This window comes from Prosopis cineraria, unplaced genomic scaffold (assembly GCF_029017545.1).
Source record: "Prosopis cineraria cultivar Desert tree isolate PC_DT_omini unplaced genomic scaffold, ASM2901754v1 PC5, whole genome shotgun sequence".
Classification (NCBI taxonomy): domain Eukaryota; kingdom Viridiplantae; phylum Streptophyta; class Magnoliopsida; order Fabales; family Fabaceae; genus Prosopis; species Prosopis cineraria.
In genome coordinates, this window is record NW_026555336.1 from 33158717 (window position 1) to 33179082 (window position 20366).

At 30.1% G+C, this 20366-nt stretch overlaps 1 protein-coding gene across 2 annotated transcripts; it reads right to left on the reverse strand.

The window, feature by feature from the left end:
- Positions 1 to 2377: 2377 nt before the first annotated feature.
- Positions 2378 to 6790, reverse strand: LOC129310945 (protein argonaute 7). 2 transcript variants are annotated; one of them, XM_054952845.1, is made up of 3 exons: positions 6046 to 6790; positions 4179 to 5421; positions 2378 to 4041 (listed from the first exon to the last, which is right to left on the reverse strand). In XM_054952845.1, exons 1-3 carry the CDS (start codon positions 6359 to 6361, stop codon positions 2583 to 2585), a joined length of 3018 nt encoding a protein of 1005 aa, XP_054808820.1. In that variant the 5' UTR covers positions 6362 to 6790; the 3' UTR covers positions 2378 to 2582. The 2 variants fall into 2 exon arrangements, with proteins under 2 accessions (XP_054808820.1, XP_054808821.1); XM_054952846.1 differs by having other exon boundaries at positions 4179 to 5416; positions 6046 to 6243.
- Positions 6791 to 20366: the final 13576 nt, after the last annotated feature.

Consider the following 20366-nt stretch of genomic DNA (forward strand, 5'->3'; position numbering starts at 1 on the left):
ACAAAGCTAGGAATTGTGATTTTTGTTTCTTTAATTGGAATTTTAGGTGTTTTTTGGACAATATACATGTGGGAAATGCCAGCTGAACTCTTATCCCTCACTGCTTCCTTATTTGCCATGTAGTTTGACATCTTTTGCCATCTCATATTTTGTTTCAATGATAACATGATGCTTACCATTATATGAATATAAGAAGGAATAATATGAAGGTGTTTAATAATGATCTTGGTTCTGTTTATTTATGGACTTATTTCATGTTATAATATAATCAGTGACCAATATTCTTGATTTACCATACTCTAAAGCTTCATGAAAGATTGAATGCCTGAAAGTTCCGTTCTCTCATGCTTGTAATTCAGTTCCTTTACTGCTTCTATCATTCAATCCCACTTATCATATAACAAATCAACCGTAGCCTTATCAGCATTAAAGACTTGATGTTTTCAGGTCTAGCCTCTTCAATTACTTATTTCATCAAGTTAGCCATGTAGGATTCACCCTTGTACTCTTTAAAGTTTAAACGCAACAAGTTACATTTCCTAGTCCTATTTGATTGGTTTATTTGTACCTAGCATCATGATGGCACTTTCTTGGCCAACCTTGTCTTTAAATATTTTGATACTTAACCCGTGTGATGCACAGGAGGTAAGAAAATTTTATTTTATTTAATTTAAAGCATTATTAAGAGGAGAGAAGTGGTAGAAGATTTTGGTTTATTTAACTAAATTATTATTTAATGTTAGCTGAACATAAATAATTTAAGAGAAAAATAAAGAAGAAGAAACAATTTAGATCATTGAAAGAAGAAATAACAAAAAATGGGAATATTCATGGGCTTCATAAAGAGAGAGATTCTTACCATTTCCTTCATTGATTGTAACATGTTGCTCTTCATTTTGATTGCTGTCCAGGTGGACATTTTCACACATGGGAGGAGCATTTAAGTCTAAAGAAATGGTGTTGTTGTCCCCACTATCTTCCTCATTGGCTGGAGCATTTAAATCAAAGGAGAAGGAACACTTTTCCATGGTGGAAAAGTGCAGTTTTTGTACCTTTCTTGTTTATTGTTTTCAATGCTGTCTGATTCCCTTTTAGTGGGATATAAGTTTTTCAAAATGTGTAATTTTTCATGAGAAGGCTCAATTTTTCACTGTAAATGTCTCATTTTCACTATAAAAGGCTCTATTCCTGCCAAAGACTCACACTGTCACTGTAAAAGTCTTGTACTGTCACTGTAAAAGTCTCATACTTGATAAATAATAAATTCTATTCATTGATTGTACTTTTGCCTTTTTCATTTTGAAGGGTAATTTTGGAATTTCATTGACAATTATTTTTTATACTTTTATTGTATTGATATTGATAAAGTTGGTAGAAGTAATTTATAAATAGGATTAGAGAGAATATTAAAAAAAAATAATTTTTTAAAAAATAAAAGTGCTGGAGAGAATATACATTTCTGTACACTTTCTCTTCTTACTCACTCTCTCCTCTGCCCTTTCTATGTTCTATCCCTTCCCCTGCCCTCCACAGTACTCTCTTACGTCTCTGATGCACACAGACAGAAAGTAAGAAAGACACAGTGGAAGCACAGAAGTTGGTGTGGGGAAAATGAAACCCTCAAGTTCACCCCCATGAGAGAGACAAAAGGGCAACTTCTTCTTTCTTCGTTCTTTTTTTGCCCTTTTTATTTTCTCTTCCTTTTTCTTCTAACCCCACCTTTTGCCTTCTGTTCTGCATCTGCCATTCAATTGAGCTGTCAATAGCTTGGCAACGTGATTCTGTGTCTTGAAGTGATGTACCTTCTTCTCCCTGTGGGTCCATTATCCAGAGCCCCCTCTTTACCCTTCTGATAATTTCACTCCTTCCAACCCTCTGAAATGAAATCTCTAAGTCCCACCACAAATTCTGGGTTTATTACCAAGCAACTGTTTAATGATTGATTTGTCTTTTTTTTTTTATTCTCCTTAACCTTGATTGGCATTTGTGAAGTATCAAGGGTCACTACATTTGTTGTCCTGTAATGTTTAAGATATTTGTAAGTGTGTTTGGTTTCCTTTTGGTGGAAATTACCGGCTTCGACCAAAACTATGCAGATGATTTCCAACGTAAGCCAAACACACTTCAATTGTAACCTTTAATGTTCTCATCACCCCTTAGCAGCTCATAATTGTATCAGGAATCAATATGTAGGCTGCTAAAGTTAATTTCTTTCACACAATCTTCTAAAACTGTCTATCTGCAACGCGCTAGGGAGTAATTCTTTATAATATAGTATTAAATTTAACTCAGTTTATTCAATAATCCAAGGGCCATTGCAATGGAATTTAATTAGATCCTTCATCAGAACAGATATTAACCAATAGGAACTCATTCATTCTGATTAAACCTCCGGGTATTGATTAGATAATGCATAGATTACATTCTTGCTGTCCTCTTATGCTCTCCCTGATCTTTATCCCTCATTTACTACCCCACTTGCTCCCTTGTTTTTTCCCCCTCTCAGTCTCAGATATCTAAAGCGATGTTATGAAACTAAATTATTTTAAAATCAAATTTGGGACTACCGTAAGAGTTAATCACTAGCAGTAGAACATGAGCTTCTTGATGTTTTCACTGAGTCTTGGTAGAGGTGCTGTCTTTGGAGGGGCAGCTCTTGATAATGTAGTTGTGCTTCCGTATAAACCCGAGGACTCTGATCTCTCTAGGTAGAGTCTGCCTCTGTAAGCTGCCAAATGTGCATAATAAGCAGGTGGGACCAAAGAAATTGGCTTGGTGCACCTCACAAAAGTGTAACATAAATTGTAAACCAGCTTCTGTAGTTCATCGGAAGTGAACTGGTTTTCATCCCAAAGAACATGGTAATGAGTTGGCCTGCTTGTTCCTTTCACACCCCAGTGGCTGCAGAGATAGAAATCAAATTCTTTTGGGTGAGTGATCACAGAATCAACCACAGTCCCTGGGGGAATATTCTCGTATAAAAAATGGTTTTGGTTGGAGGATTGGTCAGTTTCAACAGGAAACAACCTTGTATGGTGCCTCTTCTGTACTACTGCAAAAGTAATGAATGGTTTATAGTCAGGAAATTTGGAACACGCCCCTCTGATGGATTGCAATTCCTCTTCGAGTACTTTATAAAATTGTGTTTCACTAACCCCATCTCTGAAGAATATTATTCTCCCAGGAAGTTTCTTTACTTCCTGATAAAAATCATCAAGCAATTCACCCACCATAGCACCAAGATCCTGGATTATCTCTTGTCTGTGTGTTTGAGACCTCATTCTTGAAATGTATTTGTTTGCTGTTGGCCAGTTCATGCTGCCAACAACAGCAGCTATAGATGGATTGAAATCATCAAGTGGATGAGGATGTGTCACATCAGCACCCATAAAAATGGCCGGCTCATCAATCTGAAATAGTCTTGGGATTTGAGAAGGAAGTGAATTGTAAAGAGCAACTGTGCATCCACCAACCTTGGCATTGATTTTTAAGGCCAAATTAGCCAAAAACTGTGAACTTAGCTTGGTAAGATTTGGATACAAGCAGCATTGGCTTACAACCCCAACATTAGTCTCAGCAATTCGCTTCAGATCTGCGTATCCTTTGTGTTTTTTCTCCATTGTGCAAATAAGCAGCTGGAGATTGTTTGAGGCAGCTCTCTGGATTTTCTTGAGCTTGGATTCCAAGAGGTTCACATTGTTAAGCACGTGGCTTGATTCAAACTGAGGACTAATGATTGTATTCTTGTTAAGAAAAATTCCCAATTGTTCACACCTTTGAGATAGCTGGTTTATGAATCTTGGGATGTTAGACTTCTGCTCAGGTGTGCCACCAAAACTTATCAGGGCCCACCTTTCAATTTTAGTTCCTTCAAATACATGGCCATCAAGAAGGTTCCACTGGCGGTCATGACGTGAGGGAAATAAGTTTCTAACTCTACCTCCATCTCCAAGCTTTAGCTCGGGAGGGTGAAGAATTCTCCCAGTCAGCCTTGTCATTTCTCGTGACACGTTGAGCTTAAATTCTGCTTCCTGGTTGCCACTGTAACAAGGAGTGGTTTTGAGACGAGAAACTAATGCAGGAAAACAAATTATTTACAGAAGCACATAAAGACATCGTACTCAGTATTCAATAGACAATACAAGAGAATTGGAGCAACTGTAGCATTTTGTAGTTACCTGGTAGGCCCCACATCCCCTCTCATGACTTCCTCGATGATGGCTTTCCGTTCTCTTGGTCTTTGGCAGCCCATCTTCAGTATCTTTGCCGTCTGATCATCAGACAGCTTGCCAAGAAATTTCTGACCTTCACAGATCACACATAGCTCCATGGGGAGATAACATGGTTTGCTTCTGCTAATTTGCAAGCAGGGCAATTTCCTGAATTGAATGTCATAGTTATAGTGATCCTTAAAGTAACTCACAAGCCTCAAATTCTTTCCATCCCTATCAGCGAACGAAAGATTTTCTGTAGCTTCTTCAGTTAAGCCACAGACACGGTATCTTTGCACAGTTTCTCTATGGCAAACAAAGACTCTGATATTCTTCAATGCCTTCTCCACTTCCTTCCTTTCTTCACCAGTTAAACTTGTTGTCTTTCTTTGAGAAAGATCTCGAAGAAACCCAAGACGCTTCTGCAAGTATGAAATAACTCCTATACTCTCATGGAAAGCAGTCACAGAGAAATCTACATTGAGAGCAAGTCCTTGTTGTGTTGGTCGAAGACTCTGAAAGAACCCTCTGAATCCAACAGCTCCTCCTCCAATCTCCCTGGTTTTTCCCATTGAACTTGAATAAAATGATCTACCCACAGGTACACACTTCTCGGTTGGGCTCTCCCTCAAGACTACATCCAAAGCATGAAGATAATCCTGTGGAAGTGGAACCCAGTCATCTCCCTCTTTGCTCAAGTAGTTACTCAATTCCTTCCCATTGATCTTGGAAACTAATTTAATGTTTATCCTAAACAGTTTAAGCTGTTCTTTCTTCTCTCTCATGTTATTGATTTCTCCGTAAGGTGATGCCAATTTGCTGGAGTGGATTGGAAGGCTTATGTAGAACTCAAGCTTATCATTTTGGAATTCCATTGAACTGTAAAGATTCTTCCTCCCATCATATGCAGGCACAGCACCAGAAAAACTTGCAGAATTGTTGTTAACCAATTTCTGTTTGATTTCTCTGGCAACTTCCTTGGAGGGATTAGGAGTGATTTCGACATTGTAATGGTAAATTTTTTGTGATGAATCGAATTGCACGAGGAAGTGGTTGGCGAGAAGAGAGATCACAGAACCTTCTTTCCCACCGGAGTCTGGTCTTCTTGCAGCAATTAATGCCTGAGGTTTTCTTGCATGAATAAATTTCTTCCCATCATCTACTTTAAGAGATGCGTTCGCTTTAGTTTGCAGATGAAGGCCCACCTGAGCTGGATTAGTATGCGATGCATCAGAACGGTTAAAAATCATTCTTCACTCTAACCAGAGTTGCAGCCACCAGATTTAACAAAAATCACATGTTCAATCACTTCTGCGTTTGCTTCTAAATCCTAAAAGTATATAACTAACTAGAATGAACAGGGATAAACTTTAAAAAAAAAATGCAAATTTTGAAAAGGGAAACTTTTAACTATTTTGTTAGTGTATTGTATGTATCATTATCATTATCATTATCAACCAGTAAGCTCAAAAAATTGCAGTATCTTTCTTCATTACTGGCTAAAAGAAGAAAAGTCAGCTCCACAAATTGCCAAATCCAGCTTTGAGAGAGAGAGAGAGAGAGAGCCACTAAAAGCCTGTACAACATAATTATCTCAATAAAACACTACAGTTTATGTAACATACAGGTTCCAGAGACAGCATAAAAATACAACAGTGTTTCGTCAAGCAACATAGACACATTCTCTGGTATAACCTGATAAACACTAACAAAGTAAAACTTCTCAAATAATTCCGTATTAGGAAAAATAAAATTCCAAGGAAACCACTTGTATGCAAACAAACAGCGCCCAATGAAAGAAGGGATTGAAAAAAGAGAGGATTAAAAAAGTTACCAGGAGGAACAGTGGGTTCTTCTGAGACCTTGTTGTCTGAAGAAGCAGGCAAGGGAGAATTGTCATTGAGTTTGCATGGACATTTCTGGAAATGAGTTTTGGATTTGATGGTTTGGTTTTGAGGGAACGGTGGCGTCAAAGCTAGTTGCAGAGGCAAAAGAGAAGGTAAGGGAAGAAGAGCCGGACAGTACACCTGACACTTGTTCTGATGATTCTGATAGTGATGCTCATGCGAGTTGTTGGCTCCTACCCTCAAGCTCCTCCTTCTTTGGCTTGTAAATTTCTTCTTGCCATTGGACTCCTCTGTATCTTCCATGATCTGATTGAGATAGCAAAATGAAAGACACAGAGATGCCGGGGGCGTTCTGGTTTATTCAATATAACTTCGATGTAACGACAGACACTACAGTTATTGCACACACACGCCCACAGAGAGAGAAGGGGGGGGGGGAGTGAGAGATGGATAGAGAGACGGATAGAGAGGAGAGCAAGAGAGTTAGAAACTTTGGGCTGTAGGCTGCTAGAGTTTTTATGTACTGCTCTGAAAAAGGGCATGAGACAGTGGTATAATAATTTCAAACGGAAACCAGCACGCCTGAGTTGCCTTAAATGATAGGGTAATATGCCCTTCGCTAAAGAGGGCTATACCTTTATGGAGTTTGCAAATTGCAATCTCTCTCTCTATCTAAAAGCGCGCACATATATAAAAATTTCTTTGATAAATCCTTGACTAAATGTCAAGCATTTCAAGACTAATCCAGCCTTTTTCCTTGGGATTTATATTGGCAAGTCAAAATGGGAAGAACAGGAAGAAGAAGGTGTTGGTGAAGGTGAAAATGAAGATGAAGGAAAAAAAAATGGGATTTTTAAGTAAACTCATGATAATAATGATGGTGATAGTGATTGGGCTTTAAATCCAGTCTTTGGGGTCAATTTTATTTTCACAATTTGTCTCTTTCTTTATCAGTATATTTTTTCTTTTCTTCTTATCATCTAAAACACACACACACGCACATCATCATCATCATCATCATCCCCTATTCTTGTCACTATTGGCCTCGACCTTGAGCAGGCTTCCATCAATATCGAACATTGAATTTTCTGCTTGTCCTGCATCAAGCATTCATCTTCTTCCATCGTCATCACCACTGAGTTTCTTTCAAAACCCTCACAAGCCCACCAAGAGATAAAATAATGAGCAAAACAAGCTAAGGAACACGCACGTCCTTTGTGTGTGATTGGGACCATTGTTCTACAAGCCTACATGTTTGCTTAATATAAGAATAGGACACAGATTCTTCCGTATTATATATGCCCCATTCACTGTTCAACTAAGCTTGGCTGTGGAGGGAAGCAGATAATTACAGAAGAAACTTACTGTCTGAATCCTAAGCACTTTTCCAAGAAGAAAAATCAAATGGGTTTTTTGAGAACAGAAAAATAAGATACGGAGGGTATGACATAGAGCTATTTTATTTTTCTTAACCAAGCATCCATCAATACAGAATTTCTGGCATCTCTTTCGTGTCTCATCAAAGGATTAAGATATAGGGGAATGAATCAAATGATTTGACTGAATTAAAGTTAAATAAGGATCAAAAGATTTGAAAATTTAAAATAGGAGCATCGTTGACTGAATTGGTATATAAGTTTGCTACTCTCATCTCATGATTTTTGATCCTGAAAACAAGAATTTGTAAATGAGATATGCTAATTTATAAAGAAAAAATTATAAAATATATTAATTATTATTTGGAAATCATTTTCCCTCACAAATTAAATTGCTACTTGCAAATTTCTGCTTTAAAAGTTACAACTAAAGGTATGAAAATAGTAAATCATTGAAAATGATAATATGTTTGACTCATTTTTTCCTTTACAAATTAGCGAGTTTAGCTTGTAAATTGTTTTGATGATTGCAAAATGAAATCATGAAATGAGAGTATCAAATTTTTAGACCAACTTATTAAAAAATTTTAGTCCTCATTTTAGTTTAATTTATTTTTTTTTGTCCTTTCGTGTCATTACCCCTAAGATATATATATATATATATATATATTGAACTTGCTCTGATATATTTGAAGCTTGCTGCACATAACATAGAGGGCAGTTTCACTGAGGCTTAATCATGTGAGTTAGATTTTTAGAGTGAAGAAGGAGTATTATTGAGAAATGGAAAGGGAAAGAGGGAAAAAGAGAGCATAATAAGATACTTAGTTGATGGTGGTCTCTATCTAGTGGTCCTTTAAGAAATAGTGTGCAGGGTTTGGCCTCACTTTTGCCTCATCTTTAGAGTACATGATTAGTGATGATCTGGGAGGGAGAAGAAGACGCCATTGATGGTGTTAGAAAGCTGCATCTTCTTTAATCTTTATAGATAGATACAACCATTTCATGAATTTGGTGACGAGACAACATTATCTGTGTGGAGCCTTAAAACCGAGCTTATGAATTCATCAATTCATGAATCTGGACATAATTCACTGGAGCCTAAAAAACAAGACCAGGACATGCCAAAAGTTTAAAGAGAATTGCTATCTTTATAGTAGTAATGAAATTTGGTTCCACAATTTTGTGGGTTATAAGTGAAATCCTTACATAATTCACTTGATTTTATGCTATAAATTAACCAGCAATATTGTATCACTTCTTAATTCCAGCATAATCATTTTGACCAATTCTCTCCCTTGTAAAATTAGTCTCATGAAAATAACAGTCATACATAGCGGGAATTTAGGTTACTCTAGGTAAGAAATAGTAATATCTCCAGATTTTTTAAGATACTGGAAAATGAAATAAATAAAAAATTAGGCTCACAGTTAAAACCTAATATCATTTGATTGGGTTTTTCCTATATTAAAACAAATCACAATCTGAATTTTTTTTTGAGAAATTAAATTTTTTAACAAAAAGAAGAGGCATATATCAATACCAATATACTTGACCCAAGCTTTTATTTCTTCTCCCATGAAGCACAAACCAGTGGAGATTTGTTTATATCTTTGTAGGCTTTTATTTTAGAAAAAATTACATATAAATCTCGTGAAGTTGACTTATTTATAAATAAATTTTGTAAAATTTAAAAATCACAATTAAGCTCCTTAGGACTTGAATGTAATTTAAAATTTAAATAAAAAAATAATAATGTCCCTATTAAATATAATATATTACATCAATCAAATAATTTACAATTACTTTATTACTAATTTACAACTATATTTTTAACTTTTTACAACTATAACTTCATATATTCAATAATTAAATTGATTAGTTTAACTATTGAATATGTGAAATTACAGTTGTAAAAAGTTATAGTTATAAATTACTGATAAAATAGTTGTAAATAATTAATATTAAATTTTATTAGTAATACATGATTGTTTAATTATTGAATATGTAAAGTTATAGTTGCAAAAAGTTAAAATTATAATTGTAAGTTGCTGATAAAGTAGTTGAAATTAATTATTTAATAGATACAATATATGTATAATACGAATATTATTGTCTTTACAGTCAAATTTTAAATTACACTCAAGTTTTAAAAAATCTGATTGTAGTTTTCAAATTTTGTGAGACTTATTTGTAAATAAATATGCTCCATGGGACTTGATTATTATTTTTCCCTCATATTAAAAAAACAAATTAATGCCGATATATTTTCTTTCCATCTCTATTGTAAGACATTTCTAACTATCTTAATGTAACAAAGAAGATGTTGTTAAAGTCATTAATTTTATTTGAAAATAGAATAAATTTTTAATTTTACTTTTATTTAAATTTTTTTTAAAATTTGTATTATATTTTCTCTAATGATTAATAATGATTAAGATACTCTATAAATAAAATTAGGGGAATATGTATTCAGACTTTAATTAATTAAGAGAAGATAATATTGTTAATGTGGACATAATTCTAAGTGGGGGGTTCATTTATTAGTGTAATTAAATGCAATGAATGGAAGATATATATAAAAGGAAAAAAGTGACGATTGCAAACAGTTGATTGGCCTTATATACCAAAAAAGAAGATTGAATTAATTAAAAAGGCTTAAATGTTGTGAATGCACTTTGGAATATCTCCACCCTTTCCTCTTGGCTTTGTGTGCCTTTTCTTTGCAAATTCCCATGTCTTCACCGTCCCCTGCCCTCCAAGATTCTTTTCTTCCTAGTTTGCAACCCAACAAAAAAAAAAAAAAAAAACTCTGTTCATTTTCCTCTGCTACCATGTTTAAAGAAACCTAATTCTCATCAATGAGTTTGGATTTAATAAAAAGAGATAATTTCTCATAACCCAGCAAATTAAAATTTGATCCATTGTCAAAAAACTTTCTTAATTTTAATATTTGACTGTATCTCGAATAAAAAGTATATAACAATTTTTCTTATGATAAGAAAACAAAGAGAGTAATTCATTACTAATTATTTTAGTTAAGTATCATTAAATTCTGCTTCATTGGAAATTATTTCAATTTTTTTTTAAGTTGTCTACAAAACATTGAACAATAATTATATGTAAAATTGAATAACTATGGATCAATCTTAAATTTGAGTCTTGTGAATAGATACTAGCAAGATGGAAAATTTTGTTCACAGACATCTCTCAGGGTTGGATTAATCTATTGAGTATGAGATGACTTGAAAGAAAATCGACAACTTTGACAGAGGAATCATGATCTGAAGATAACAACAAAAAATATAATTTCAGTTTGGGATGAAAACTGATAGATAGGGTTCAGTTTTGTTTGTACTTGGGAGCAATATTGATGGCATCTTTGAATTCATTGTGCGTTTTAAGCAACTGAAGCTATCTTTGTTTCTATTTGCAGGCAAATGGATTCCAACCATGGCCATTTCAGCCTTGTCAGAATTGGACCAAAATTCTTAGTCGCTGCCACGTGTCAAGCTCTTGTAATTTTGGATTAATATAGTAAGTTCCCCCTTAAATTTATCAAAATTTGCCTATATTCTTCTCATACCCTAATCTTTCAAATCATGTATTTAATACAGATTTAAATTTAATGGATATCTCAATTATAATAATTGAATTTCATAAATATTGCATCTGTCCTAAATTATATGACCTTTTGAAAAAAAATTTTGTCTCAATATAATATATTTTGAATAGATTAAAATTTCATTAAATGCATCAATTTTAATATTATCTTTTTTATTTTTATAATTAATTTTCTTTCATTCTTTTTTCAATATATCAAATAACAAGTTTTTTTAAAATGTTATATTTTTTTAAGATAAGGTTGTTAAGTGTATTTAGTGAGAGTCACTGATATATGAGATTTTATTTAAAAATATCTCATAATTTAAGATGGAGAGAATATTTATTTTCAAATCTGTTGTTCACATACTTTTGGAAAATTGAAATGTTAGCAATCTTCACATCAAAACATTATTTTCAAATCTTTAGTGTTTAAAGTAGAATTAATATAAAAATATAGACAAGGCAAGGCCATGTGAGAGGAACAAACTCGATATCATTATGTTGACTTTATATCTTTGTTTGTGGCTTTGTGCTTTGTGACTATCAAACAAACGACTAAATTTGGGGAATTAATTAATAATTTATGAACCAATTAATGGTAAAGAGACAGACATTAATGATGGTTTAATTGGACCGAGAAAATGGCGTCAATCATGATAAGTGACTAATCCTTGTTCTTTATTTATCAGAATTTAGCACATAGACTAAGTCATTAAGAAATTTTATAAGTTACAAAAAATTTTAGTATGCATTTAATTTATTTTAGTAAATAATACTTCCTCCATTTTAAATTATAAGATACTTTTAAATAAAATCTCACATACCAATAAACCTCATTAAATACACTTAACAATCTTATTTTTTTAAAATAAAAATATAAATTTTTTAAAATACTCATCATTTAATATATTGAAAAGAGAAAGGATGAAAATTAATTATAGAAAGAGAACGAATAATATTAAAATTATTACATTTAATAAAACATTAATCTACTCAAAGTGTCTTATATTTTAAGATAAATTTTTTTTTAAAAATATTTTATAATTTAAGATAGAGAGAGTATTATGTTGGACATCTACAGCAAGTAAAAATAAGATTGTAATTAAAAAATAGAATTTAATGTTGTAATTAATCACTTCACTTTGGTGCATTTATTTGGCCATCTCTTACTTGTTTTATTTATTTCATTTAAAAATATAAGATATGTTAAAAATGTCAAATATTTTTAGTCAAATTATACTCATCAATAAATTAATTAATTATCTTTATATTTATATTATTTTTTATATTTATCTTTATTTAATATGATGTTTTACTTAACAACAAATGATATATTAGTTTATTTATTAAATACATTTTTAAAAATCATTAATTAGATATTGAAAAACTAAAAATATTTTATATTTTTTTATATATATCCTCTTAAAAAATATGTAACGGATGGAGTATCAATTAACATTACACCAGACACATTTTATTATTTTATTTTACATGCACCCTTCTCTTTATATATATATATATATATAATATCAATTAAAAATATGCACCCGATTCATCCCCCACATGGGGTGGGTTTAAACACGTTACCAGAATTTACATGCTCTTAAATTTATCTAACATAATAAAAAAGAAATAATATAATTTTTAATTCCTAATTTTTTAATTATTAATTTAATATTTAAACTTTGACTCGATACAACTTAACTTTTATAATTTATTGAGTTACGAAAATATAAGAATTAAGTTAAACTAAGTCAAACAACTATAATGATTGAGTTGTTATAAAGAGTTTAGAAATTGAATTGAACATTGAAAAAAAAATTATGGACTAAAACTTATATATTCTTTAACAATTAAGGTGCAAAAAAATCCACCAAATAATCAGCTAGAAACATTCAATAATTAAAAATAAAAAATAATAAAAATATATATAACGTTATTAAAGTTGGTGTAAAAGCAAATAAATAGTTAACTTGCCTTAACGTCGTTAGTTTTTGATGTTGAATGTTAACTATACTTATCACATGACAATCTTTGCTAACGTAGACTTAAACAGAGATGGATCTAGACTTTCATGATTGGGGGGGCTAACTTGAAAATAAAATAAGAAATGGAGGGGGGGCTAAAATCTAGTTTAAACTATTTTGTAAAGAAAAAATAAAACTTCTACCAAAGGCAGTGTAATCCATGAGGGGCTAGAATCCCTCCTTGCCTCCCTGTAAATCCATCTCCGAACTTAAAAAGGGAAAAAAATATTCATGAAATAGCCAGTTAAAAGTATCCAACAGTCTAAAATAAGAAAAAAGTAAGAATACTCATAATATTATTTTAGTAAGTGCAATAGTGATCAATCTATCAAATCATTTAAATGTTGACCGTTAAGTTGATATTTAAGCAAAAGCTGGCCATTTTTTAGTTGACGTAGACAAAAAATATTTTCAAGCGGAATTCTACGAAGGTTGATTGGTTATCTTATGAATACCATGTGAAAAAAATGTTATTTTGACCGAACAACGAGTTAAATCGTTCATTCATTTCTTTATAGTAGTGTTAGAAGTCATTTGAGGATTTCAAACCTCATTATGAATGAAATCGCTTAAGGTTATGCCAATGTTTTTAAGATAGGTGGCGTAGGGGGGGTGTGTGGTCATGAAGGCATCATGAGCAATGATAACCTCCTTCATAAAGTGCTTGCATTCTTTGCAGTGAGCACCAACCTTTTCGTTCTTGATCTTCAATTGCATGCAACTTATCTTATTGTGTTGAATCTCAAGATGCACATAGATGAAGATTGAAAATGAAGAGGTTGTGGCTTGTTGAAAAAAACACAAGCACTTTATGAAGGAGATTGTCTCTGCTCATAACACTTTGTGACCAAGCGAGTGAAAAAATGATCAACATTTAAGAAATTTGATAGATTTATCATTATTACACTTATTAAAATAACATTATGAGTATTTCTATCCTTGTTTTCTCATTTTAAGTTACTGGATGCTTCTAGCCAACGATTTCGTGAGTATTTTTGCTCATTTTTTAGTCCACATTAACAAAAATTGATATATGACAAGCATAATTAACATTTAATATCGAAAACTAATAGTGTAAGGGTAAGTTAATGATTTAGTTACTTGTGCACGAATTTTGATAATGCTATGGGTATTTTTATCATTTTTTTCATTTTAGGCTACTGTATGCTCTTAGCTAACCATTTGGTGCGTATTTTTGCAACTTAACCAATTCTTTAATAAACAAGGGGGAAAAGGGAAAAGAAAAAATGTAAAGGAAGCTTTGGCATTATCTAACAGTCGAATGTCACAGTCTTGGAACTCCTCTTTTTTAAATCGTGTCGTCAACCGTAGCTTGATTACTCTATTGATCTTAATTAAGTCAACTAAACCCTTAGAATATAAACAAAGAAGTTAGAACACTTAGAATATAAAGAGAGTACAGAGCTTGAATAAAAGAATTTAAAAATTTTATTACTTTATTGGATGATTACAAATGGGTGGTGAGAGATATTTATTTACCCTCATCTTTCAAAAGTTTCAACCCCTTCAATGAACATAGAGATTAGTTACAATACTTTTTTAAAATATTCTATGATAATATTTAATATACTATTCTAGATATTTATAGAAATACACAAGAGAGATATTCTTAAAATACATTAGATGCTTTTTGAATTCTCCATACTCTTCAATGATATCTAGGTCTTTCTGAAACTCACTAGTATATTCGTGAAGATTTCGGTTCTTGTGGATCACTCCAATCTTCTCTGTGACACCCTGCTGACTTCAGCTCAGCACTTGCAATTTGGGCCCTTATTTCATCATATATTTCTTATGACTAGCACCGTACCGGACCCGCTCTGATCTTTCGTTCCTCATGATTCCTTCGGCCGTTGAAACATTTTAAAAGGTCAAGGCTATATTTAGCTTTATGGGTCAACAGATTTAAAAAAAAACTAAAAAGAATAAAAAGTAGAGTGAAAAAATAAATAAAATAGATACAGAAAAATCACGTTTGACATGATGCATTGCCAAAATTCAAACGAATTGATGAAAGGTAAAATAAGTGCGAATCATTATGTAATATACACAAATCACGTTTTTTTCATGATACAAAAAAAAAATGTGGTTCATCATTACATTGGACAACTTAGGGCCATATTTGATAGGTTGAAATTGTGAAGATGAAAATAAATTTGGGATAAGAATATGAATAAAGTGATGTTTGGTAGATACGAATTACAATACTTGAGAATCCTGATTCCATGAAAAGAGGCTGAATTGAATTTTTTATTTAAAGCTATGGAATTGAGAGCAATTCTATAGAATTGTAACATTTAAGATACTTTTGCCCTCATACAAATTCCAGAAAGATAAATTTACCCTCAAAAAATATAAAACCCTCGCCTCACTCCTGGTTCTTGATATTTTTGCTCATTATATATGAAACGTTATAATATATATATATATATATATATAAGATAGTATTATACATAATATTTGTATATAATTTATATATTTATAATATTTTTTTGTAAAATATTTTATTGGATTTTTTATTATTTAGGAAGGGAAACTTTTGATTTCTTGTATTTCCTTACTACCTTTATTAAATGTTTTTATTGGTACACAATTAAGTTTTTATTATGTTTTATTTTAATTTTTATATAGGGGTATTTTGGTCTTTTAAGTATAATTCCATTTCCATGTCTTGCATACCAAATAAAAGTAATGCAAGGATTTCATCTAATTTTTCTGACATACCAAACATACTTTTATAATTCAATTCTATTCCAATTTTGATTCCAATTTCAATTTCAATTCCATCAAAAACTATTCAATTATATCAAATGGGGCCTAGGTTTATCAACTCATACTCATTCCAAGAGCGGTATTACTCCATTCAAAATTTGTAGATATTATTTTATTTTTATTTTTTGATATATAGATAGTATTTTATTTTAATCCCAGTCCGGTTGAAAGGGAATAGAGGAAAGGGGAGACGATGAGAGATTTAAATAAATTTAATTTAAAAAGTGAATAAATGTGATTATAAAATTTTAACAAAGAGAATATTAAAAAATTAATTCTTAAATCAAACTTACTAGAATCTCATGTTTTATTTCTTCTCATCCCTTCCAACCAAACAAAAGGTTTAACTCATGAAAAAAAAAGAAAAATAAATAGTGGGTTGTTTAATACCTTGCACGAGAATGAAAAACAAAAACACGTTTTATATAGTTTATGAATATTATACTTTATTATATAATTTATATTAAATATTTCATATTGAATAATATTTTGTTTTTATTTATAAGAAAAACTATCACTTTTTTACTTATTTTTTTATATAAGCAAGATTACATATTTCAATAAACATTTATTTCATATTTCTTAAATCGCTCTTCATAATTTATATTAATGAGAAATAATCAATGCATTCTTATGTTGATTAACATAAGATATTTTAGTCAATTTTTTTATTTTAAGACATGATTATTATGTTTAACTAACTTTTTTAAACTATGTGAGATATTTTTTTTCTTTTATATATAAAAAATGGAGAGAGTATTGATTTGGTAGTGACCAGCATTTTATGTCATTCTCGAGGGTGGTTAAGGATTATTTCTTTCATTTAAAAATGTAAGGTATTTTTTGAGAAATTGAATATTTAAAAATATAAAATATTTTTAATCTTTTTAGATATAATTATTGCCTTTTTTTAAAAGTATCCCTATTGATAATAATTTTATATTTATTATAAGGTATTTAATAGGTGTAAATATGAAAAGATAAGGTTAGTTTAAAAATAGGTAACTATTTTATTAGAGGTAAAATTCGATTAAAAATATTTTATATTTTTAAATGGAGGGAGTAATAAATAAGAGGCCAAATTAAAAATAAAATATGAAATTGAAAGTCAAAATTTATTTTAAAATTTTTCATAAATAAAAATCTTAATTTTTGCCAAAATATTATTAAAGGGTGGGGGGGGGGGGGGAACGGAAATGCTCCTTCTTCGGTTCTTCGCTCCTATGATTGCAAGCATGCGAGGCGTCATCTGAGTTTCCTAAACATTTAAAGGAGGAAAATGTTTTGAAAATTAGAAGAATTTAAGAAATCAAGTTATGAGAAATAAACAAGACCAAAAAAAAAGGAGATAAAATAGGGAGAATTTATCATTTACTTCAAACTTATAATCATTTGCTACATATTATTTATAGGCTACAAGTTTTTAAATTTTATTACAAGAATTATATACAAAAAATAAATTTACATAGTTGTAAAACATATAACATACTCTTTCTATTTTCTATTATAAGGCACATTGGAAAATTAATTAAGTTATTAAATTTATCTAAAAATAAAATAAATTTTCAATTTTATCCTTATTTAAATAAAATTTTTTAAATTTACATTATATTTTATTTTATAATTAATAGGTTTAAATATAAATAATATTAGTAAAATATAATTAATACCTTGAAGTATGCCTTATATTAAGGATTAAAAAAATACTTTTAGAAGCTACTTTATGATAGAAACCAAAGGGAGCATGTAGTAATAATGAGAATCTCCTAAATGACCATTCATATTATAAGTTATTAGCTTTAATGGGAGAATTCCAAAAGATAATTTTTATAAAGTCACGGATATCCACACTAATATTATAACAATATATATATATATATATATATATGATAGGCATCTTTTTCTTCTAATATTATCAGCTTTTGTATTAATATTTTTTTGGAATCAATTAATTCATAAAATGTTATCCAGTTCATTCAAAATATCAAAAAAATATAATATACTCATCAATTTTTAATCTTTTATTGCTAGATCCCGGTATGAGTTAGCCGGTAATAACAATCATTTGACTATGTGGGCTACCAAATAGATATATATATATATATATATATTATAATTTTATTAATATCATTTAATTTTCTACACAATTGTACCCGCCACACAATATACAGATTTTTTTAAAAAACAAAAATTAACGGAGAAGATTTGAGCGAATTATCCTATCATAATCGAGATAGATCTCAGTTTCCTTTGTGTCTGGGACTGCTTTGACATGAATTAAGGTTTTTATTCCATAGCATCCCCTCTCTACAAAATTGCATCTTCCTCCAATATTTTTGCAAGAAATTTTTTCATGAATTATCATCAAAATATTATTTGCTCCAATCTTTATGCTATACTTGGCAAGAGAGTAAAGTGAGGAGGAGAAACAAGTGAAAGAGAAAAGTGGGAGAAAATAATATTTTTTCTCACTTGACTATGGAAAGAAAGGTGTAAGAGAGAAAAAAGTGTGAGAAAAATAATATATGGGATCTACATGTTTTTATCTTCAACTTTGCTCTCTAGATATGGAGAGATTTTGCTGAGAAAATTTCATTCTCAAATTTACCCATCAATTTTTTTATTACCACCTCTTATTTCTCTTTATTTTTATCATGATATTTGTAGTGTAATTATATTTTGATCATAAATTTTTATTAAATAAGCAGTATATTTAATTTTTAGACTAATTAAACGTATACTAATTCTAAATTTTTAAGTTAATTTTGGTTTAAGTACTTATATTTGGTTGTAGTTTTAAATTTTAATATTATTATATATTTAATGATTTAATAAATAAAATTTTGAATTGGATAAAATAATTTTTAATTATATTTTTGTTTAGTAAATAATATATAATAAAAATTATTATATACATAATATGTTAAAATATTAAATTTTATTATATAAATATTTTTTAAATAATAAAATTGCTATCGTTCATATAAAATTAACAATTTTTTTTCAGTTTTTTCCCGCTTGTAATGAGAGAAAATTACATCCCTCTCATTTGCTCTCCTTCCATTTTAACAAATCATCCACAAGCTTGTTATTCTATTATTAGGCACGGTCGAATTTAATATTTCTCATGATTTCTCTCTTTTTCTGACTGCATATTCTTTAAACTTTTATAATACTTATGTATTGCAAACTCTTGAAAAACATTTTTATTACGTTAACCGCAAAACTTAAACCCTATTGTTGGTTAAGTACATCTTTATCGATGGCAGTGACTTTTTTTTAATATTGGACTCGGCTTGTCAACTACCAAAATTTAAAGCTTTAGCTTTTAGGCTTTAGTGGTTACAGATTCGAACCTTTTAGATGGGCGAGTCCTTAACTGACATAGCTTGTTAGCTGTACAATAAAACAACAAACGCGGCGCTGAGTAATGGATCAACCCATGGGATGGACCGAAACTACCCATCCAATTATCAAGATAGTTCTCCCTACAAAATTTTTAAATAAAATCTCACAAACTAATAAAATATATTAAATATATTAAATAATTTTATTTTTTTAAAATAAAAATAAAAATTTTAAAAAATACACATAATTTAATATATTAAAAAAGGATGTAAATTAATTATATAGAAAAAATAATAATAGAAATTAATGCATTTAATAAAAAATTAATCTATTCAAAGTGTTTTATATTTTAATATAGAAAATTTTTCAAAAAGGATCACATTTGGTGCTCATCAATGCTAATAAGCATCGTGCTCATCATCCCTATGAGATGATCTGGGCCCTTCACTTTTTTCAAATGATGTCGGCCTTTGATTTAAATTATTTTTAAAATATTTTTATGTTAAATTTATTAAAATAAAATTTATAAAAATATAATATTAAATATGAATTGTTTAGAGTTTATTTAGATGATCAATTGATTAAAATTATAAAATGTTAATATCAAATTGGACTTTTTAAATTATATTTGTATTGTCCAGATTACATCTGGATAGTCAATTTATAAAATTTATTAAAAATAATATTAAATTGAGTTATTTAGATTAAATCTGCACTGACCAGATTAGTGATAAATAAATTTATTAAATGCTTTTATATTTTTTACATATTCTTTATTTTAATAAATGTAAATAAAAGTAAAAAGTTTAAATTTGGAAAATCTAGATCTTATCAAGAGTGATGAGTACTGTAATATTTATCCTCTAATAGCATAAAAAATAATTCATATTTAATATTATAATTTTTATATATTTTATTTTTATAAATATAATATTAAAATATTTTAAAAAAATTTTTAAATCAATGGCAGGGATCATTTGAAGAAAAATAAATGGTTTAGATCTTTCCACATCAGTGATGAGCATGCAGTGCTCATCAGTTTTGACGAGCACCGAATGCATTTTTCCTTAAAAGGCATCATATAATTTGAAATAGAGGGAGCAATTTAAAACACACACTCACCCTCCCTCCCTCCTTCTCTCCCCCTCTCCCCACTAT